The sequence below is a fragment of the Camelus dromedarius genome, chromosome X (genome assembly GCF_036321535.1).
Source record: "Camelus dromedarius isolate mCamDro1 chromosome X, mCamDro1.pat, whole genome shotgun sequence".
Lineage (NCBI taxonomy): Eukaryota > Metazoa > Chordata > Mammalia > Artiodactyla > Camelidae > Camelus > Camelus dromedarius.
In genome coordinates, this window is record NC_087472.1 from 25,064,515 (window position 1) to 25,088,599 (window position 24,085).

The 24,085-nt window shown below is 45.9% G+C and overlaps 1 protein-coding gene across 2 annotated transcripts in view; it reads left to right on the forward strand.

Annotated features, from left to right (window-relative positions):
• TMEM255A (transmembrane protein 255A) overlaps positions 1–23,873 on the forward strand; it is a 56,499-nt gene extending 32,626 nt beyond the window's left edge. For both annotated transcript variants that reach the window (XM_031445570.2, XM_031445572.2), the window contains 3 exons: positions 6,363–6,525; positions 10,942–11,085; positions 21,487–23,873. In XM_031445570.2, coding sequence (XP_031301430.1) covers positions 6,363–6,525; positions 10,942–11,085; positions 21,487–21,645 — 466 coding nt within the window. In that variant the 3' untranslated portion in view covers positions 21,646–23,873. The remainder of the gene's footprint in view (positions 1–6,362; positions 6,526–10,941; positions 11,086–21,486) is intronic.
• The last annotated feature ends 212 nt before the right edge of the window (positions 23,874–24,085 follow it).

The window sequence follows — 24,085 nt, forward strand, 5'->3', positions numbered from 1 at the left end:
ACTGGGGAGCCTCATGACACAAATGACTGAAAGTCAGAGTTGCTGGGGGCAGGAGGTGGTGTCAAGGAGGAGGTGATGTGGGAGCTGGGACTTCACGGATAAGTAGGGAGTTAGGAAGCAAACCCAAATGGGGTGGAGGTGGGGACCGTATTCCCAGCAGTGGTGGTGGTGTGGGTGGTTACACAAGGTAGTAGAAGGTGAGAGCAGGACTGTAGTCACAGATCAGATCATGGAGGGCTCATTGGCCGTAGAGATGCCTTTGGACTTGACCCTGTAAGCAGTGGGGAGCCATCAAATGGTATGGCATGGAAGATGATTTGAATGGTTAGAGACTGGAGGCAGCTAGGGGGGCCACTTTAAGAGTCCAGCCCAAAGGGAATGGAGCCTAGATGAAGTTGGTTTGGGGACATTTGAAAGCAAGGAGTACTTTTAAGAGTAATTTAGAAGGTGGAAGAGACAAAAATGCGAGAGCAGGTGATGCCAAGCCTGAGTGGACAGCCATGCATGTGGGGCGTGTCAGCCAATGCCTGCCACGGACATATTTTCTTCAGACTCTCAATGCAGGGATGCTAAGGGCCAGAATGGGGAGGGTGGAAGGGAGGAGTTGGCCAAGGGGTCCTGGATGGAGGTAGATCGATCTAGAGGGGTCACATGGAAGCACCCCTTCCTTACTCCCTGCTCTCGGTGTTGGGGGGCCAGTTTCTCCTGTTTGAGGGTTAAGACTGACAGATCAGGGGTGGGGTGCGGGGGGAGGAGAAGAGGGACTCATAGCACTGGTCTCATTTCATTACAAGGCTTGGCAGCAGAGGAAGAGAAACTTAAAGACTCAAATGAGGCTTGGGGATTATCTGGAAGGTTCAATTATTCATGTTATAATAATAACTAACACTTGTAAAGGACTTCCCGCCTTCACAGCGGTGATGGAGAGCTGGCTATAATTGTACTTCCTGAGCCCATCCTTCCAAAAACGATCAAAGGAATGGAAAATAGGTCCTTGGGGAACTGGGGTTATTTTGCTATCTTTTCTCTTGCCTCCCCTTAACCCTCCCCCTGCTCTGTCCTTCCCGCTCTTTTTACCTTCTCCCTCGTCTCGACACCTCTCCTCCACCAGCTCCCCTCTCCGCACTCCTTTCCCATTTTGCGGCCTCCTGCGCCCGAGGCTGGGAGGTGGCCAGACCTGGGCCTGAGACCCCAGGAGGAGAGAGGAGGCCTGCTGGGAGAGAGACGTGATTCCTGGCTGACACACCTTTCTCTCTGCAATTAGGTGTGTTTCTGGAAAAAAAGGTTTGACTAAACTAAACCCTACTTTAAATTCCATTTAGCTGAGCCCTTAGGTGAATTTTTTTTTAAGTGGAGACGCAAGGCCAATTTATCTTCCTGTCAATCTGAACTTCATAACCACTGACTTTCTTAAAGCAAGTTATGCCGGTATTGTCTTCAAGGCCCTAGAGGAATTTTATGAGGAGCTCTGCTAAACTCTGGGCTCCCTAAAGGCAGAGAACGTGACTTAATCTTATCTGCATCCTCAGGCCCCCAGCACAGGACGGGGCTTGAGTAAAGACCTGATGACAAAGGAGTGACATGTTTTGAAAAGGATCAGAAAGAGGAACACCTTTTACCCAGGAAAATAAACTACGAGACTAGGCAACTAAGAGGGGTCCTGAGGACACTGCCCCTTTAGACCTTCAAGCCTGGAAATGGTGTTCACCCACCTGGTGCCTGGAGACCAGTCTCAGGAGCCTTGCCCGGGCAGGTCTGCGGTGCTGAGATTCCAAGGGCAAAGCCACTAGAAAAGCACTTACCAAGCTTTTCATCAGGAAACAGTCCCACTCGGTCAGAAACCAAGGCTGTGAGACTTAAGAGGCGATGATCCTACAATAGAGGGAAAAGATTTTCCTTGACCCAAGGCTTTTTCCAGCCAGCTGAGGGGAGACTGAAACTCTAGGCCTAAGCATAGCTGGCAGCAAGCCTTCTGAGGCTGGGAGACTAATTTTGCCGAATGCATATTTGTTTTCCTCACACAAAGCCTATTTTTAATCAATTGCCAGCTCCTCCAGTCCATTTCCTGGAAGGGAGGCCAAGAAAAAAAAAAGTGGGAACCAAAACATCAGGCAGTCATTTGTACAGCGCTATGGAAACAGGGTTTCTACTGTCCCCTTGGAGCCACAGACCTTCTTTGACGTCAGGGGCAGTGAGGTTTTGATACCAAGCTTAGATGACTCCATTTCGTCTTGTGTGGGAAGGTGGCTTTCTCTAGGACACATCTCAGCGGCTGCCTTTCAGGACTTCACTCAGCTTTGGAGAGGTCAAGTCAAGATCGATGGTTTTCAGTGTGTAACCTCCAGGACACGAAAGAAAATGGGGGTAGTTTGTGAACTGCTGCAGCTGGTAGTAAATCAAAAACGAGATGAGAGTTCACTTTCATTCATTCCTCCCTTTGCCAAACTTTCATTGAGCTCTTACTGTGTGCTGGGGACTGTTCTAGAAGAATAGAACATGACATCCCTAAAATATCATTTTGTCTTGAAGGAACTCAGTCCGCCAGGGGGATTGTGGGGAGAGGGATGTAGACAGATACACAGAATATGTGCAGTGAGAGAAATGCACCAAGGCTGCCCATTGCTGCTGCGGGCCACCAAGAGTTGGTGAACTGTTCCAGGTCCCTTTCAAAGAGCAGAAGGATGCCTTTCAGCCTTATCCAAGATCTGTTGCCTTTTACTTTGTTAAATGGGGACTGAAACACAGAGAGGTTAGTGGTTTCTCCAGGCACACCCAGCCAGTTGGGAGCAAGGCGGTGAAAGCCCACATTGGGTAATCAATCTTAAGATAAATGCAATGATCAGCACTCTTTGAACTCAGTTACTCATTCACTGAGTATCTATTGACGACCCATAACGTTTCTACCACTGAGCTGGGAGGCCGTGAGGGAGACACAAAAGAAGTGTGAGAGATGACCTTGCCCTCAAGAGGTTACAGTTTAGACGGAGCCTTCATGTCCACCTTGGCCTTGGGTGTAGCTTCAGGTACCCCACACAGTACTCAGCACTGAGTCAGCTCTCAGTAACTAACCATCGAATGAAGGGAATAACTGAATTATTGACATATGCAAAGTGCCAAACTAGGAAGGACAGACTGTCCGAGGCTGTGGGAGTCCAGGGGAAAAGCTAAGGAATGGGCACTGGGGTCCTTGAAGAAGGCGCTGGAGACGTGTGTGTTGAACTCTGAGCAGTGGGAGAGAGGAGGTTGTGCAGAGAACAGAAGGCAGCACCTCCCATGCAGGGGCAGAAATCTGAGCAATGGTCTGGAGTCAGTGCCCAGCGTGGCCAGTTTGGGGCCTCTGAGGTCTCCGGCCTGGCTGGAGTGTGGACACCATTTTGGAGTCGGATTATGGCAGACTGAGGAATTGGGACACTTTTCCCTGAAGGTGATGGGGAGCCACGGAAGGGTTTTGATTAAATGAATGACTGAGTTTTAAAAATGTTTTAGCAAGCTTAATCAGGCAGCAGTAGGGTATGGCAGGAGAGCCCTGCCGTCCTGGAGGCTTGAGGGAGGGAGCAGTGAAAAGGCACAAGATGGCATTTCGGGGCAGGGGGAGCTCTGCCCAGAGACTGAACCAAACAGAATCGTGACTCTCAAACAGAAACAAACCACATAAATTTGTTAAACCCTGAACCAGATCTAAGTATTAACATTCTTTTGCTTCATAGTTTAGTTAAAAAAAATTTAGTAGGTGCTGAACCCACACAAACTGAAACCAAACATATGTTCTCTACAACTACTGAATATTTTTAAATGAACTATTTTGTGGTCTGTGCATTTTAAGTGTGACTGCCTTTAAGAGTAAGATTCAAAGGGTTGAATCATGTTGCCAGAGGCTGGCTCTTAGAAGGGAAAAATATAGCTACAGGTTTCCAGGGGGCTCTTCTCAGGTGCTGGAGTACTTTTGTGGGTCCACTCATTAAATCTGCCTGGCTCAGAGAGGTTAAGAAACTTGCTCAAGGTCAGTCAGTAAATAAGTGGCAGTGCCAGGTTTCACGTGCTGTCCAACTCCAGAGTCTGCTATGCCACATGGCCCACCTGTCCGCGCTACCAGCCCTCCCGCAGTGTATTAGGAGGTAGGCAAAATAATTTGGGGGAAGTCAGAGCTCATTCTTGAGCCCCCTGGGCTCCCCTACAACGCCCTGCTCACCTTCACACACTCGCCTGCCCTTTTCAGGGGCTGGTGCTTGTAAAGCTGTGCCCTTTCGAACCAGAAGTAATCCGTGTATCCTTCCTGTCCCATCCCCAGGCCTGAGTACCATGCCAACTGATGGGAGACACTCGTATACGCTTACGCGTGGCTCCTGAAAGGGCTGAAATCCAGTTCAAGTTCTGATGAATTGGAACACCTTTAAAATTCCACTATGGAAGCTTACTATTTAAAACAGTGGGTCTCAAATGAATTTGTTAACACAGATTCCAAAGCCTCATCCCAAGAGATTCTGCCAGATTTATTAGTAGGACTGGGGCTGGGCCTGGGAATCTGCCTGTTTAACCATCTCTTTCTCAAAGAGGCGTGCACACGTACACAGACCCACAGAGACATTGCAGGCACACACAAGTAACGCAGTGACACACACAAGCAGGCACACAGACACACTAACACAGATGATTCTGATGCAGGCTGTCCTGTAACCACCTGATTTCAAGTCCTTAGAGGAACACTGGCTTTAAAGAATTCTAAGGTAATTCATCTGCAAAGTTTCAAAGTCTTTTCTTGTGTGAATAATCCCTCCCAGCTTCATCGTGGAGGTTAACTTTTAATTTTTTTTTTTCTTTTTAAGTTTTGGTGTTCTTATAGCAGAGGAGTCACATGTAACAACCTTTCTGACATCAGGGCATTGGGTGGTGACTTTAATTTTAAGAATCAAAGTGTTTGAGATTTGTTACTGATTCCAGTGGCCAAGTTGTAAACTTGTTTACAACATCCAGGAAGACAGGAACTTTCATTTATTAATTTAACAGGTATTTCTATAGCACAGCAGTGAACAAAACAAACCAAGTCCTTGCCCTCACAGAGATCACATTCAAGTTGGGACTGGGGGCCAGACAGTGAGGAAGCAGACACGCTATGGAAGAATTAGGGAAGGGAAATGTGTGAGTCAGCTGGAGCTGCCATAACAAAAATACCATAGACTGGGTGGCTTAAACAACAGATCTTTATTTTCTCATAGTTCTGGGGACTGGAAGTCTGAGATCAGCACAGTCAGGGTCTGGTGATAGCCTTCTTCAGAGCTTGCAGACAGCCACCTTGTGGCCATGTCCTCACGTGGCCTTTCCTCAGTGTGTGCAGGCGTGTGGAGACATCACTCTTCCTCTTTTTGTAAAGCCACCAATCCTGTCGGATTAGGGCCTCATCCTTATGACCTCAGCTAACCTTCATTACCTCCTAAAAGCCCTTTGCCAAATACAGTCACCTTGAGAGTTAGGGCTTCAATATATGAATTTTGGAGGGGGACACAAGTCAGTTCATAGCAAGTCATGGGATGGAGAGTGACTGGGCTGGGTGGGGTTGGGGTGTCTTTGGACAGAGTGGTCAGGGAAGTCCTCTCCAAGGAGGTGATATGCAGATTTTGTGCAGGAACTCAGCTTTAGTTCTTTATTGGAATACTGTTTTTTGTTTCTTGGTGGTTTGTTTTGAGAGCAGAAACACTGAAATTGTTGAAGTCTGAATTCAGATTCCAGCTCTACCACTTAGGACTTGAGCAAGTTCCTAACCTCTCTGTGCTTCAGTTTCTTCATCTGTAAAACGGGAAGGGTGGTAGTACCTGCCTCATAGAACACTGAAAGGATTTGCAGTGCTGCCTAATAGAACCTTCTGTGAGGATGGAAATGTTCTGTAATCTGCTCTGTCCAGGACAGTAACCAGCCATGAGTATGGCTGTGGAGCACTTAACATGTGGCTGGTGAGACCAAAAAACTGAATTTTAAAATTTAATTTTACTTAATGTCAATGTAAATCACCACCTGTGACTAGTAGCGGCCGTATTAGCACAGATTAAATGAATCCACCATGGAAAATACTTAGCCCCGAACCCGGCACGCAGCAAGTGTCAATAATTGTCATCTAGCATTAACGGTAGTGATAGTAACAAGTGTTTCTCAGCCAGGTAGGAGGGTTTTTTTTTTTTGGGTAAACAGCCATTAAGCTTTGATAGATTATAGTGTCTTGCTCCCTGAGTGCATACTTGGCTACGATGTCCCTCACAATGGCTCCCCACCCGCCCACCTGTCTTTTCCCTGAGCTGCATGCGTGGTAGCCGAAGCCCTAGGGGCCAGTCTGCTCCCTGGGGACTGACTGGAGTGTGCTTCTCCCTGCGCAGCCGGGTGGAGATCACCGGTGGCTACTACGAATACATTGACGTCAGCAGCTGCCAGGACATCATCCACCTCTACCACCTGCTCTGGTCCGCTACCATCCTCAACATCGTCGGCCTATTTCTGGGCATCATCACTGCTGCCGTCCTGGGGGGCTTTAAGGACATGGTAAGGAAGGAAGTGACTTCTCATTCTGCAGGGGCCCCCTCCCTCCCATCAGGGCCGGGCGAGGCTAGGCGGTCGGGGGCATTGGCGACCCATGTTTTGAAGTTAGGGGAACAGAAGACGTTGCTTCAAGAATGTAGCTGCCTTCAGACATCTCAGACATCTCAAGTCAAAGGAGCCAGTTCATGTCGTCAGTCTGCTAAGACTTCTTGTTAACATGAGTTGTCTATGTTCTTGAGGCACCTTCTGGGGGTGGGTGGGGTTCATGCTGATTATGTAAACATAGCTTTTCATTACCACCCACCTCCACCCACACACACACTTGTAGTAGAAACCTTTTTGGGTGGTTTTTCCACTAACAGACTTTGGGAGAGATGGAAGGAAGACATTTTTAGCTACAGGTAAGAGTACTGCTAGTCTCCCCCTCCCCCGGAATTTCATCCTGGACCTTGTCCAGAAAGAGCCTTGGGACTCTTTCTGCCTGCGAAGGGCCAGCCCTAGGCTAAGCTGCTTGTCAGATCTTGTCCTCAGCCTCAACCTCAGTCTCAGCCTCCCAGGGTCCCCTACCCTCCTCCTCAACTCTTTTCCATATTGGCGTGTGTGTCCGCAAAGGCGCCCCAGGACTCAGCACCCAGGAGGTGTTCTGTAATAGTAGGCGCCTTCCTTTGCTTTTAAAGCATTTCAAAGCATTTATTTGCTTATTTAATAAATCTTGATCTCTGATTATGGAGATAGTCGCTTTAGGGCGATAGTTATCAACCTGGCTTCAGATTAAATGGAATCACCTGAGGTGCTGTAAAAAAAAAAAAAGTGCCTGGCCGCTCCTCCAGAGATGCTGGATCAATCGGTCTACATTGAAGCCCAGGCCTCAATACTTTTGTAAAAGCCCTCCGCCAGGTGATTGCAGTCTGCGGCCATGGCGCAGCACGGCTGCTTTAAAGAAATCTCCCACGTGTGTCGAAGAAATTATTTTGTGCCTAAAAAGGATTTTATTTTCACCCCAGAAATGAGGCAGATAACGCCTAGGCCCTTGGCTTTTCCTGTCCCATTTCGGGGTTGCTGAAGAACAGGAACCTGAAAGGCTGGACTGTCGAGAGGATGAGTAAGGGAGAGTGAAATGTGGGTAGGTCAAGGGAAGGAAATAACTCCTCAGTTTGGGGCAGCAAGTGGTCAGCGGACCCGCGCTGACTGGAGGTATTGAGTGTTCCTGCTGGTGACCATCAGTCAAGGTAAAGCCTTCCTGCTCAGCCCCGTCTGTCTTTCTCTTTTTTCTCTCTGGCTCTCATCCACACATTTCTCCTTCCCACACCCCTCCTCCCACCTGGGAAGCCCGAGCACTGAGCAGTGGGGGAGGCATCAAGGTAGGTGGGCCCCTTGGAGGGAGCGCGATGTTTGGGCCTGCAGGAGCTTTGGGGTGAGAGAGCTGTTTCTGGGTTGGGGCATCTTTGGAGAAAGATGAAGGTGAAGAGCAGGGGTGAGAGATTAGATTCATGAGGTGAGGGGACGAGTGGGAGTTAGAAGATGGGGCCGCCAAGGAGGAAGCCCTGCCTAGATGACTTTATTAAAACAAGACATGGTGTCGAAAATCCTGGGACAGCAACTAGGTAGGCCCACATAAAACCCTTGGCCTAAGTCGAGATGTGCGTGGTGGCTCGTGAGGCACCTCCTTCCTGGGCGGAATGCCCTGGGGGCCTCAGGGAGGCTGGGGGTGCAGGCTGATGAAAGGCATTCCCAAGGAGGGAGGGCGGGTGCCCAGGGCCATGAGTCCACAGCCTTCAACGGGGTCAAGGAGGGGATGCCATCTCCAGAGTGGCAGGAACCCGAAAGGAGGAAGGCGGTCTTCGTTCCTGACCAGAGGGGTGTGGGGAAAAGGCTCTGGAAGAAATGTTTGATGGCCAAAATGTTTGCTGCCCAAAGACAGAAGACTTTGAGGTGACTCTTGAAAAAGAGATTCTGTCTGGCCGTTTTCTCCTACTTGGTGTCTTTGGCTTACAGTGAACTGGCATTCTTTCCAAAGTCCGCCGCCACTGTCTCAGCAGAGACTCCACTGAGCCCAGGCCAGACTGCTCTCACCGATCCCTGTGCCACCTGGTCACCTGTTGCCCTGGCTCTCAGAATGCTGCTGACCCAAAATGGGGATCTCATAACTTAAGCCCCAGAATTTGAACAAAAATACACTCCTATGTGCACACATACAAATAGAGCCCATATTTATTGTGAAACCAGAATTACTGATGTAAAATAGGACCAGGCTGTTATTCGGGACGGTCCCTTTGCTCCTTCCCTGCCCACCTCTTCACTCCCTCGACCTCTCCTGGCGTCCGGTCGGTTTTCTCCACGTCCTCTGCGCTTCTCTTCTGTGACTTACTCAGCCTTCCTCCTGTGTTTCTTTCTCTATAATAGAGATGATCCTGGCCCCCCGGCCTCGCTGCACATACACAAGCCTTTATAGATACAGTTCACATGGCGTGATTCTTTCTCTATGCTTAGGCTTAGTTTATTTGTGTAGAAGAACTGGTTTTGCTTTGCAAGAATTGCTGGAGGGTGTATTTTTAATTGACACATGGCCAAGGGAACATGATTTCTGGAGCTTCCTCCAGGATTACATTTCATCTTAGAATCCTGGTGGAGGGGTAAGGGCACTTCTGAGCACTCTGCCTCTGTAAAGCGAGCCAGCCCTTGGAATGGTCAAGATCTCAGCCGTCTCCCACACACCAGAGAGGCTGTGAACATTTCTCTGGTTGTCTGTGAGCAGCATCATAATGACTGAGGTTCGTAGCTCTTCAAACCTAGAGATGTAAACAGTAACCCACTCCAAGGAAGAGAGCAACAGACTGTGTTGAAACTTGCTCTCAAGGAGTTTCCTCTGCCAACACCCCAACATGGTTGCCTATGCCATTGCCAAAGCCTGCCCACACATTTTCATCACTTGAGAGGAAGCTTCTGCTCTCCGTTCATGCAAGGTAGATGTGTACCAGAAACCAGACGCGTGGGTTTTGCAGACAGCTCTTGATTATCCACACAAATGGAGAGGGTGTCAGTGACACGAAAGATGGAAATAAAACATTTACCCTACCCCTTGACCCATGGGGCACTCATAAGGTACAAAACACAGTCCTGCTTGGGAACTAATGAGCAGTGGGGCCTGCCTTTAGCGGTGGTCGGGCCTTCTTGAGATCAGGGCTCCCATCCTGGACAGGATTAGCTTTACCCCTTGAGGGGCTCCACACACCACTGTTATAAAAAGTGGTATTAAATTCTTTCTGTATTATTTTGTTTGCCTCCCAGAAACGGACATATCAATATACTCTGCTTGGTCTTTCCTGGTTTCTGTGCTAGGGTTTTGCCTCCAGCCTTTAGGGCTGATGTGAAATGAATATCCTTCATTGTCTGCCCAAGGGCTCCTCAGCAAGGCTGGAGTCTGCAGGAATACTCACGACTTTTACAAACCCTTTGTGGTCGATCACCTTTCTGTCAGAGGAAGAGCAGTAGCCTTGTCTATTTGACATTTTGTAGTTGGGATCTTAATTATTTTTTTGTGAAAACTCACAAATAAATGATTCCAACTTTTTATGGGTTTGAATTTTTCAAAATAATAGGTTGGGGGGAAGTGTCACAAGTAATACATATTAGTTGTAAAAACTTTGGCTGTATAATAGTGAAGAGTCCCCATTTACTTTCTAATAACCCCTGCCCTCCTCAGAGATAACCAGAGTTAACAGTTTGTTCTGAATTTTTCCAGATTAGTTTATTTTCATTTACAAAGTACATACATATATCATTGTTTGCATCTTTATTTATACATAAACTGCGATTGTGCTATATTGATATAAAATGGTGGCTTTTTAAAAGACTTAATTTTTTTAGAGCAGCTTTAGATTCACAGCAAAATTGAGAGGAAGGTACAGCGATTTCCCATGTACTCTCTGCCTGCACACAGGCACAGCCTCTCCCACTGTTCACATCCCTCATCAGTGTGGCATATTTGGTACAATTGATGAACCAAAATGGGCACATTATTGTCAGCCTAAGTCCATAGTTTACCTTAGGGTTCACTCTTGGTGTTGTACACTCTATGAGTTTGGACAAATCTGTGGTAACATGTATCCAGCATTATGGTCTCATACAGAGCATTTTCACTGTCCTAAAAATCCTCTGTGTTCTGCCTACTCATCCTTCTCCCCACTCCCAACCCATGGCAACCACTGATCTTTTTATTGTCTCTATACTTTTGCCAGTGGCTTGTTTTTGTTTTTTAACTTTAACCATATATCCTGGACAACTTTCACCAAATATAGGTGCACATCATTGCTGATCAAGAGTTGCATGGTACTCTGTATTATGGATGGACCATGGTTTATTTAACCGTCCTCCTAGTGACGAACACTTATGTTGTCGCTAATTTGTGTTTTTCTCCAGAACCCAACCCTCCCAGCCCTGAACTGCTCTGTTGAGAATGCGCACCCGACTGTTTCTTACTACGCCCGTCCTCAGGTGACATCCTATAACACCTACTACCACAGCCCTCCTCACCTGCCACCGTATTCGGCTTATGACTTTCAGGTATGTTTTGAGAGAAAAAGAACTTTCCATGACCCTTGCTCTCATTCATGCTCTCTTGTTCTCTCCCTAATTGTGGAACCTTCCTGATGTGTATGAGGTAGCTGGGCTCTCTGTCCCTGATGGCCTTTGGCAGCCCATGGGTACCCACGGCTAGCTTAAGGCCTATGTGGGCAGGAGATGATGGGAGAGATGGGGAGAGTGGGAAAGACACAAGAGGAGAAGAAACAGAATAATGGGAGAGAAGGGGAGAGAAAGAGACAGGGCCCAGGTGTCCTAAATTGCCTTGACCTACACTGGGGAGAAGACGGGGGCTCATGATTATGTCACCATGGACCCCTGATCAACAGTGGCTTTTTCCATTTCTCTGCCACAGGGAGAGGCCTACCTAGTCCTACTCCTTAGCACAAGGGCATTCTCAGCCACAAATCTGTAATGAGGATGAAGTCCCTTCTTTTTCTCCAGCCTTCCTAAGTGGGACCATAGAAAATATTTTTTATAACACCCCTCCCCTTTTTTGCCTCATTATCACATGAGACTGAAATAGTGTTACCACATTTGCACTTGCCTATTGTCCTTTTGAGCTAAGACTAAGCACAGAAAAACAGAACCACAAAGGCTTAATTAAAAGGAATTCACTGTAGGCAGAGCACTGAACGAGGCACTTCAGGACAGATGAAATGCTCTTTTAGGCATTTGCGCTGATCATAAACCCTGGACTACAGCAGAGTGGGATAACTCTTGAATCTGGTTAATGCAAAGTGTGGGGACCAAGGCAATGCCTTTGAAAGGATGGAGACTCATAATGAATTTACTTCTATTGACTAAGAGTGCATGAATGCTCCAAGGGGACATAAAAGCATGACTGATTGGGGGTGCTTCCAATTAACCAGCCAGCTGGGAAAAGCAGAGTCCTTGGGCAACCTAATTTCAGCTTCAAATTAACAAAATAATTGAAACTGAAAAACCTCCATTTAGCTGAATTAAGTGTACTTTTGTTTGGTTTAGATACTGTTTGGGGATGTCTAGGACTCTATAGTGCAATAGTAATACGTATGTAGAGTGTGAACCTGGGCTCGTTCCCTGTTGTAAAATATAGCACCAGCACAAGGAGGCATTTGTTAAAGCTTGGAAAAAAATGTTAGAACTTGTTTTAAAGCCTGCTGTGTTCACAGGTAGACAACTCAGAGAACTTGTTACCCAGATAGGTAATATAGACTGGAAGACATGAATATGTTCAAAAAGGGCATAGATAATTTCTTTTTTTAAAATTGAAGTATGGTTGATTTACAATGTTGTTAGTTTCTGGTGTACAGCGTAGTGATTCAGTCATATATATGTATATATGTGTATATATTCTTTTTCATATTCTTTTCCATTATAGGTTATTACAAGATATTGAATATAGTTCCCCATGCTATACCATAGGACCTTGTTGTTTATTGATTTTATATTTAATAGTTGTATCTGCTAATCCCAAACTCCTAATTTATCTCTTCCACCCCTCTTCCCTCTGGTAACCATAAGTTTGTTTTCTATGTCTGTGAGTCTGTTTCTGTTTTGTATATAGGTTCATTTGTATTATTTTTAGATTCTACATATAAGTGATATCATGTAGCATTTGTCTTTCTCTATTTGACTTATTTTACTAAGCATAATAATCTCCAGGTCCATCCATGTTGCTACAAATGGCATTATTTCATTTTTTATGGCTGAGTAGCATTCCATTGTATAAATATGCCACAGCTTCTTTATCCAGTCATGTAGACATTTAGGTTGTTTCCATGTCTTGGCTATGGTAAATAGTGCTGCTTGAACATTGGGTGCATGTATCTTTTCGAATTAGAGTTTCTTCCAGATATATGCCCAGGAGTGGGGTTGCTTGATCACATGATAACTCTAGTTTTTTAAGGAATCTCCATACTGTTTTCCACAGTGGCTATACCAAACTTACATTCCCACCAGCAGTGTAGGAGGGTTCCCTTTTCTCTACAGCCTCTCCAGCATTTATCATTTGTGGACTTTTGAATGATGGCCATTCTGACTGATGTGAGGTGATACCTCATGGTATTTTTTATTTGCATTTCTCTGATAATTAGCAATATTGAGCATCTTTTCACATGCCTATTGGCCATCTGTATGTCTTCTTTGGAGAAATGTCTGTTTAGGTCTTCAGGGCATAGATAATTTCAGTAGTGACAGAGGCAAAAAGCAATCCGTTAAGAGAATGCAGGGATGCTGAACCTAGCACAAGAGGGTCACCACTCTTTGGGGCACCTATAATATAAAGTCATCCTGGGACAGAGGGGCCATGCATGGGTCCAGCTGAAGAGACTGCCTCTATTTTTTTTTTATATCTAAGTAAATTATATTGACTATATTGATTTTGGGACTTTTCACTCTATAATGAACTCCTGAAGTAGGAACAGTAACCTCCCTGGTGATGGTTGCTGCAAACTCTAACATAGGAAGGCCTTGTTTAGGGGATGGAGCCATCTCTCTGTCCATCATTCCTCATTCAGACACTGCCCTAGGCATGAAAATGAGATTGGCAAAGCCAGTGGTGACTCGGGCTGTTGGTTTCAGTTCCGCCAGTGTTTCCTCTGTGTTCCTGTATGCCAGGCACTGTGCTGGGAGCTGTGGACATAGGCCTTGCATTAAGAGATCAATCTAGGGACCTGAGGGGGGATGGTCCGGGGACAGTAGTGGGGACAAAAAGGTAAATAGACTATTACGCATAGTGCTATGGAAACCCAGAAACAGGGTTCTTAACCCAGAGAAGGGATCCAAATCTAATCACCTAGCCCAAAGCTACACTGTGGGCTTCTAGCAGGCACTTCAGGGATTTCTGGGCACCTCACTTTTGAATGACAGCCCCTATTCAGTGAGCACTTACAAGCGTTGTGCTAAGTGCTTTACATATATCATCTCATTTTAGTCCTTTGAGGGAAATACTCTGGTCATTGCCGTTTTTAAGTTGAGATGACTGAGTCACGGAGAAAGTTAAGTGACTTCCCCAAAGTCACTGAGCTGGTAAGTGGAGGACAGGATTTGTATCCAGGTCTGTCTGACTCCAGAGATTGGCTTGAGGGATTCTTTGGAGAACCTGGAAATCTGAGCACAGCGTAGATCTTTTCCCCAGTTAATTTGAGGATATTTACCTATTCTACTGGTTTAAATTGTGGGCTTCCTAATCATGACTCAGAAAGAATCTCTTTATCTTATTACAGCATCGAACTGCTCCCCACTCCAAAGGCTGCAGGGACACCCCTTATACCTCTCCTGGTTCCTTCCCTAGGTTCCAGCCATCTTTTGTATTTCCTTTTTGCAGACTTTATAGTTGTATGTTGTGGGTTTTGAGGAGTATATTTTTAAGTGATTTGTTGCCATCTAGAACTTAAGTGGCATTTCATTTTAGTATTTGAGTGGAGCTTTCTTTTGTTTATCAAGTTCCCTCCCTTATCATTTCGTAGAAGGAAATACCAGTCTTTACCCAAGAAAGCCAAGAGGATAAGGGAACATCTGCTATGTTCCCAGATAAATAGAAAGCAGTCAGCAAAATGCACACCAGCTCTAGCAATAAAATCACCAGAAGCATAGACCTGCCAAAAAAAACAAAACAAAACAAAACAAAACAAAACAAAACAAAACAAAAAAACCCAGAGCTCCCTTATTCTCTTCTCAGATTGTAAAAGGGCCCAAGTTATAGCAGGAAAACTGACCTTTCTAGACTTTCTTCTGAATGACTTCCCCATTCTGGTCATTTCCAAATAGGACTATTTATGTGACTTTGCCTTTGAAGACTTCTGTTTTCTTTTTCCCCTGAGGCTGACAGAAGGAAGAGGAGAGAGATTTATAGGGTTTTGTTCTAACCCCTCAAAGTCATGCCCTTCCTGGGTAGCTGTCCAGTTAGGAAGCTTGGGAAACATTTCTTGTGGTCAGATATGAGTAGGACTTGGGTCTGGTCAGCTGGCCCTGAGGATATTGTGAGTGCTGAGCTTGGAGAAACAGGATTCTTTTTTTTTTTTTTTTAACATTTTTTTTATTGAGTAATAGTCATTTTATAACGTTGTGTCAAATTCTTTATCTCTCCTTATCTATTCTACATTTTAAAATCCCAGTCTGTCCCTTCCCACCCCCGCCCCGTTGGCAACCACAAGTTTGTATTCTATGTCTGTGAGTCTGTTTCTGTTTTGTATTTATGTTCTTTTTTTTTTTTTTTACATTCCACATATGAGTGATCTCATATGGTATTTTTCTTTCTCTTTCTGGCTTACTTCACTTAGAATGACATTCTCCAGGAACATCCATGTTGCTGCAAATGGCATTATGTTGTCAGTTTTAGTGGCTGAATAGTATTCCATTGTATAAATATACCACCACTTCTTTATCCAGTCATCTGCTGATGGACATTTAGGCTGTTTCCATGTCTTGGCTATTGTAAATAGTGCTGCTATGAACATTGGGGTGCAGGTGTCATTTTGAAGTAGGGTTCCTTCTGGATATGTGCCCAGGAGTGGGATTCCTGGGTCACCTGGTAAGTCTATTCCTAGTCTTTTGAGGAATCTCCATACTGTTTTCCACAGTGGCTTTCCTTGCTCCCCTCTCCCACTCTTAATGATTTAGATGTCTTCTTTTACAATTTTGTGTTTATTCTATTATTTGTAATTCATGGTAGTTATCACCTTTCCAGTTATGAGTTTCTCATTTTTGTAGCATCCTGCTTCTTTTCTATTTAGAGTAGACCTGTGAATATTTCTTTTAGCATGGGTTTAGTGTTGCTAAACTCTTTTAGTTTTTGCTTGTCTGTGGCTTGTTTATCTCTCCTTCTAGTCTAAAGGATAGCCTTGCTGGATGGAGTATCCTAGGCTGCATCTTTTTTTCATTCAGGATTTTGAATACATCTTGCCACTCCCTTCTGGCCCGTAGTGTTTGTGTAGAGAAATCAGCTGATGCTTTATGGGGGTTCCCTTGTATCTCACTCTTTGTTTTTCTCTTGCTGCCTTTAGGATCATTTCTTTATCCTTGACTCTGGCCATCTTGATTATGATATGTCTTGGTGTGGGTCTGTTTGGGTTCTTCCTGTTTGGGACACTCTGAGCCTCCTGTACTTGGATATCTGATTCCTTCTTTAGGTTTGGGAAGTTTTCAGTCATGATTTCTTCAAATACCTTTTCAATCCCCTTGGTTCTTTCTTCGCCTTCTGGAACCCCTGTTATGCGTAGATTGGCATGCTTTATATTATCCCATAGGTCCCTTATATTGTTTTCATTGTTTTTTATTTGTTTTTCTCTCAGCTGTTCTGATTGGGTGCTTTCTTTTGTCCTGTCTTCTAGGTCATTTATTTGTTCCTCTGCATTATGTAGCCTGCTTTGTACAGCCTTTCGGTCAGCTCTCATCTCAGCAAATGAGTTTACTAATTCTACTTGGTTCTTCTTTATAGCTTCTATTTCATTTTTGACACCTTTTTTATGTATATAAACATTTTTTATTGAGTTATAGTCATTTTACAATGTTGTGTCAAATTCCAGTGTAGAGCACAATTTTTCAGTTATACATGAACATACATACATTCATTGTCAATTCTCTTTCACTGTGAGCCACCACAAGATCCTGTATATATTTCCCTGTGCTACACAGTACAATCTTGTTTATCTATTCTACATTTTGAAATCCCAGTCCCTTCCCACCCCACCCCCCCATTTTGGACGTATTTTATATCTCTAAACACTGTTTCTTTTAGTTCCTTCAGTACTTTGATCACTCCTTTTTTGAAATCTTGATCTAGTAGGCCATCAATGTCTATTTCCTTGATCGTGCTTTCAGAGGATTTCTCTTGATCTTTTCATTGGGAGTGGTTCCTCTGCTTCTTCATATTGCTCATGTCTCTCTGGCACCAGTGGGCAGGCAGGTCACTGCCCTTCCCGATGCTGCAGTCAGATGCTGCACTTGGGCGAGGCAGGTGGGCGGATTGCGCCCCCTCCCAGCACTGTGGCTAGGTGCTGTGTTCCTGCCAGGAAGGTGGGTTGCCATCCGCCCTCTCCCAGTCACTCTGCTGCTCTGTGCAGCTGCCCACTCCGCCTTGGGTCAGCGCTCCATAGGCGGGCTCGGGGAACACCGCGGAACAGCCCCGCCCCTGCTCTGTGCCAAATCTCAGCTCCTTGTTTGTCTTGGCGGTTTGAGTTCTCTGAGGTTCCAGGGCAGAAAGATCCTATCTGCCTCGGGCTGTAAACAATTCTCAGTCCTGCCTAGGAGGTTGCAGAGCCCCCGGGTGTGGATTCAGGGCTCGGCCCTGCGCCTGCCTGGGTGCTGTGCACAGGAGGAGATGGCAGCTGTGGCTGCACCCCACCTCTCTTCTCACGAGAAGAGCCAGTAATGGTGCCGCGGGTCTGAGGAGACAAAGGCTAAGGTGCCCCTCCCCCCAGGGCACCCCAGCTGTGTTGCTTTGTTTTTTTGCAATTTATGGGGGACCGAGGTTGTTCTGCTCTGTATCCCCTCCCAGCCATGGTGCGCAGCCCCCTGCAGTCCCATGGGGCTGCCTCAGTGCAGCCGCCCCAGTCCTCTGCCCGGCTTGGGCGGCCTGTCCCAGCCCCTGGCTGCTGGCTTGCATCTTGGGCTGGGTGTTGCGGGGACCCTCTGTGCCCGTTTCACTTAGTTCTGTCAGTCAAGGGCTGCTCTGTACAGATCCGAGCCTCTGAGGCTCCTCCTCTGTCCCGCTGGCCTCTTGGTTGGAGAGGGGGGAACCCAGCGAAAGAGCGCCAGTCCTCCTTTGCCGCTCCCTCCCTGTGGGACCCGTCCCACACTGTTTTGCTTTTCCTTCTTTCTTTTTTCCTTTTCTCCTACCAGAGTTTTGGCGTCTTTGTCTTTTGAAGAGGGCAATGTTCTGTTGGAGTTCAGCAGGTGCTCTGGTTGGCTGAGTGGGTCTGTAGATGTGAGTTTTGGTGTATTTGTGGGAGAGGGTAAGCTACAAGTGTCCTTCTACTCTACCATCTTGCTTCTCTCCCAGGATTCTTTCAAACATTGCACAACCAGCTGTCCCATCCACCCAGGCAGGAAGACTAGAAGCCGAGACTCCTGGTGCCTCCTCACCTCCCCAGCGCTCACTTCTCTTTCCCCTTGCATTCCTTTCCCCATTACCTGTACTTCAGTGTCAGCCAAATTCTGTAGCATATAAAACATCAGTTTCTACTTCTGCTGGGAAAGTCATCCCAGTGTAGCTTTGGGTAAGCCCCTAAAGGATTGCAGCCATCCTTCCCAGCCTGGCCTACTGGGCCAGCCCCCTGTTTTACTCTAGCCATGGACTGGTCCCTTTCCTGTCCATTTGGTGACCTGCCAAGTTTAGCTTCAAACCAAAGTCTCAGGCTATGCAGTATGCAAGCACCTCTGTTTATGCTCTTTTTAAATCACATGAAGGTAACTAGGTTTCATTGTCACCACTGAAAAGGACCCATTATAAGTTGTGGACAGCAGTAGTCCAGGGGAGGCGGGGTGTGGCACAGGTTGCCAAGAGCTTCGAAGGCTGCTGCTGCCACCCCTCAATTTTCCCCCTTTATTTCCCCTCTCCTGCGTTTCTCCTTTCTTCTCCTTTGTCTTGTTTCTGATCCCCCCTTTTCCTCACTTTTCCTTTTCTCTACTCTTCTTTCCATACCCCGGCTTTTCTTTCTGGGCCAGAAACAGAGGGGGGATGCAAAGAACCAAGAGCCCCTGGATTTTACCCTTGGGATACAGGATCTTCTGCTGGTACCCTTTATCACCCGGCTGGTTCTGGGGCTCTTTTCGGAGTCACTGCCTCCCAGTGCTTCTAAAGAGAGCAGCACGCGTGACAGGAATGCACAGCGGTCACGCGGAGTGTGGTCAGCCATCGGGCAGGGAGGGGCAGACTAAGGTGGGAGATGGGAGCCTCGTGTGTCCGGCAAGGGCACTCCTCGGTCCTCCAGAGCACCGCCCCCCTCGGCCACCCCAGCCTCTAAGAAGCAGCTCAGGAAGCTGGAGCTGACCAGACCCAGCAGTAGGCTATTTAGATGCTTTTCATGCTTTTCATGCTTTGTGGTGCAAAAGGATTCAAAGCTCTGTTCTTCCAAGCTGCCTGAGCTGCCTGTCCCGTTAGTCAAGTCGACTCTTAGGCAGCAACTAAAATGCACCTGGCCAGCTCTCCAGCCGCAACAAAGCCACATCTTTCCCAAGGTGCCTACCTGTTGCTAGGAAACTACGCACTGGTACTGTGGGCACCCCCTCCCCGCCAAATCCCCAGGGCGCATGGACTACGGCCAGTGAGCTCCCTAGCTCTGCTAGGAGCCCTCGGATTTGATCCTTAAGATTCCCAGCATCCTCAAAGGGAAGTGAGAAGCATCCCACTCCCTTCCCCCTTAATACTTCCTCAAACGTGAAAATGAGAAGTGAAAACTCAAGGCCATCGCCCCACCCCCTTTTATGATCAAAGTGTACAACTGCCACCCATGGCAGCCTTTTGCTGCCTCTCAGGACAGAACAACCTTCAGGTCCACTGTAGAAAACTTGACCCTCCTGCCTTCTGTGGCCGGGCTGCTGCACACTGGCCTCCCAACTCTCACCATCCCAGAGCGGGATTTAGGAGGGCAGAGAACCACATCCTGGTCACGGAGATCTTGCCCCTGGTGGGGTTTTGCTCTCCTCTCTGGTTTAAGAGGACAGTGCTCTTTGTTGAAGAGAGCAACAGGAGAGAGGAGAGAGTTGTGCAGGGTGGAGCAGAAAACCAGGAAATCACAAGACCGATGTCTTAGAAAGCATATCTCCTCCGGGAGGGAGGAGAAAAAACTGGGATTATAGAAAGGAATCTGACTTGTTTCTCAAGTTGTTTTGCCTTTAAAGGGCTTTCTGTGACCCTGTCATTCCCTCACTCAGGGAGAAAGAATGGATGGGGTGAGGGAGGAGGGGATGGTGGCAGCTACGGTTTCTTCCCAGTCCTAACATTATATGGCAAGAGACAGAGATTTCAGTGTCTCAAGCATGACCTAAGGAGTGCAAAGGTCAGGCCTGGGGATAAGGAGAATCAGCCAACTGGTCTCAGGCTCCAGACACCTTATAGCAAGGCTGACTGTAGATCACACCAGGCCTGGAAATAACACGCTCTACTCAGACTCAGGCCAGCAGAACAAAGTAAAGGTATTGCCCACCCCCATCAGCGCTTGAACCTTTGAGAAATTTTGGTGTAAGTTGGTTTTTTTTTTTTAATATAGCAGTTCCTCCTAGAGCTGAGGCACAACAGACAATCGCAGTTCTGCAGCCCTGTTTGGTGGCTTACGTTGGCTCTTCCTGAGAGCCTAAAACTGGCCTCCTGCCTCTCACCATCCCTGTAGACCCCTCCTTCAGGCCTCAGCTGTGCTCCACTACTGCAGCAAGGCAGTGGTACCCACAAGATGTGACCATATTCATTGGAAATAGATTTTGGTTTTTTTAAAAAATGCCAAGCTCATCTTCTATACTCCTGACGTTATGGTCATTCATCCAACATTTATTGAGGGCCTGCTACTTGCCAAGCACCATTCTGAGCTCTGGAGAATAGCAGTGAACAAGAAAGGCAACTTTCCTTGAGCAAGAAAATCATTCAAGTCAAGGGTATACATGGGCCTGGGAGAGAGAAGTGGCCGATGACTCCTAATGTGCTGATTCACTAGGTATTTTTAAAACCCATTATCTGTCCCCTTCCCAAAGACTACGAAAGGTGGACAACACAGAGAAAAATGGAATCCTCAAGCAGCCCTGCAACCTGACAAATTGCTCCTCATTCTTATCACTGGCCTTCTCACCTCCATGCCTTTTGTTTCTCTTTGCTCTCCAGCTGACCCTGCACTTGGGGGGGGTGGGCCAGAGTTTCCATGAAATAGACATTGTTGGACTTAGAAGACTCTAGATCCAAGAAAGCCACTTAACCTCTCTGACCTTAGTTTTGTTTTGGTCTGAGATGGGCTCTGTGACATATTTTTGTACCAAAGACTTTCCCAGGTATTAATGGCTGAACCGCAAATGTTCTTAAGGCCCAGACTACTTTTTTGAAGACTAGCTGGGACGCTGTTGCCATAGCTCAAGGGGGAAGTACTGGAGGACTGAGTTAGAAATGTGGTAAAGGGAGCGATGGATTCAAGAGTAAGCATAGAAACAGGAGTAACAGGATTTGGTAACTGACTGAATGCAGGGTCCAAAGGGAGGGGGAGGAGGATTCCGAGGCATCTCTGCATAAGCTTTGGAGCCTGAGTGACTGAGAGTAAGTGGGACCAGCTCAGTTTCATTAACCCTGTGAGGTTTAGGTGCTCTTGGTTGTTCCAAACAGAATCACACTGGGTCCATATCTATTTTTAAATAATGACTGATATTGGGGCATTTTGATCTCACTGCCTAAATTGATATTGTTTTATTTTGATTACACAGCATTCCAGTGTCTTTCCATCCTCCCCTCCCTCTGGACTTTCTGACGAGCCCCAGTCTGCCTCTCCTTCGCCCAGCTACATGTGGTCCTCGAGTGCTCCACCCCGTTACTCTCCACCCTACTATCCACCTTTTGAAAAGCCACCCCCTTACAGCCCCTAAAGAGGAATGCCTGCTGGCTATTGACATTATTGTGGCTTTTGTATTTCTGCTTTAGTGGAAGTATGTAGGGTACAACATTCAAAGTTGATTCTTCTGCATAGTTTAAAGTTTTACAATGGCCTGCCTGGCTAGGGAAAGATAGGGAAGAAGCTTATTTGTTATCAGTGGGGAGCAGGGGTTGCTAGGCTGAGTGCAGCACCTCCAAGAAGGGCAGTGCACACTCTCTAACCCAGGCTGGGGAGCCATCCCAGCAAGCAGCTTGTGTTTGGACCTGCGTCAACCTGTGGCTCCACCTGTGTGCAGCAGAAGCATGGTTGTCATCTGCCTCACTTCGTGTAAATGGAGTGTTGTCCTCCAGCCCTTGGCAGATTGCCACCCTAGCACCTCGGTTGAAGCACCTGGCTTAGAGGCCCTATCTTTCCCTTCCACTACAGTCAGTCCCTAAGGAACATTTCCCAGATGATGGGGCTACATGGTCATTCCAGCGCAGAGAGTTCTGGATAGGACTTTGTTTGCTTGTATCTAGATGTTGAAAAAAGCTGCCCCTCTTTTACTCCTTTCTTCTCCGTATTGTAAAAATGGCTGTTGTGATCATTCAGCTCAGCTTTTGTGATTGGTACCTCCCAAAGGGAAAAGTGCAATATTCCTTCAAGTAGTGGAGAACATGACTGACTGATCAAGCAGCACTGAAATACACAGAGCAACATGTGAGATGTTTAAATAGATCTCAGTTGTACATCTGATAACTTAGGAGACAGCGGTTCTACTACATGTTGCACTTGCTGGAGATAGAAATCTTAAAATTCAGAGTTATAAAATGCTAGATTAGGTTCTTTGGGTCGTGATATGAATTGTTACTAATCTTTGTGACTATTTAATCTTCAAATACTGTGCTTCAACCCCAGCAAACTGCACGTATCCTGCACCCCACCCCAGAAGAATCATCTGTATTTTAATACCACTACTCTTATTGGTCCTTTTTTTCTGTTGAGACCAATCATGACAGCGTTCAAGATTATGAAAGTGTTACAATGCCGCTTTAAGTCTGCAAAACCTCAACTGTAGCCAACTTGACAAATTCTTCAGTATTACTGTAGATTTAAAACCCATCTGGCACATTGTGGTAGGTATTTGTACAGTTCTTTTAAATATATATAGCTTTAAACCATCAACCTGATGAATTTAACACTTTGGCACCCATGCCTTCACTTCGGAAAGAACATTTTCATTGTGATCTTACGTTAACCTGAGAATCGACTGATTTACAGGACAATTGATAATCCTACACTTGTACAATGTAAAAATACAGGGGCTACAGGAGGGTACCTAACTAGACAGTTCTGCAGACACAGAACACACACAGGAGAAATTTCCAGCCAACTTCGCTACCTCCCGACTTGCTGGATTAGAGGTAGCAGGCAAACGCTGGTGCTCCCATCTACCTTGTAGACACCCAGTCATCAAGAATTATCAAGGCACAAATGCCCTCACTGTTAACAGTAAATGTTTGCAAAACCTTCAGTTGAACTTTCGGCATCATGAACGATGTCTCATCCGGATTTCAAATCTGAACAACTATAATCCTTTTGCGTTACATAAAATTACTATTATTTTCTACAGTTGTGAGCATATTTAAAATTCTATTGGAGTTCAAAAAGGAATAACCAATTGACTTACTATTACAAATATCAACTTGTAATACTCAATGATATTTTTTGCCGTTTACACTTTACATTTTGCTTTAGAGAACATGTACGAGTATTTAATTTTTTAAAGGCACCATTACACAGTATATTCTACATTTATCACATTTCTTAGTGTTAAGATTCTATGACTCATTTGTATGTATTTTTCTTACTTTACAAAATAACTTGAAACAGTGTAGATTTTGTAACACTTAATTTGAGCAGCTTTTTTATTACATTGAATTATAAAAAGTGCATGTTACCTTAGAAAAATTAATATTTGCTGCTTTACTCTTTTGCAAAAATATTTGCTGTAATGAAGGAATTTATATTTCCAAAATGTACCTTAACTGCATTTTGTAATATTTACTGCTGTATTCCTAATTCTGCTTTAAAGTATTGAACTGGGCATGAAACATTAAAATATTAATCCAGAACCTGAATAAACTGGATGTTGCTTAAAATCTGTATCACTGCCATGTTGGAAACCCAGACTGCTTTTGTGATGTTTCAAATTAATAAAACTATCCTCCTCCTTATCAACTTACATGTGTCTTCATGGAATCAACAGACGTTATCACGAACGCTCTAAAGCAACTGACGGCAGCTGACTGACTTTTGACTATTATGGTTCAAGATACAATGGGCATGCGATTAACCAACATATAAAACCTAATGGGAAACTCTGTCATGCTGTCATCAGAAATACAGTTCCAGTCTCCTGCTACAAAAACTGAAAAGCAACAGACTATAAA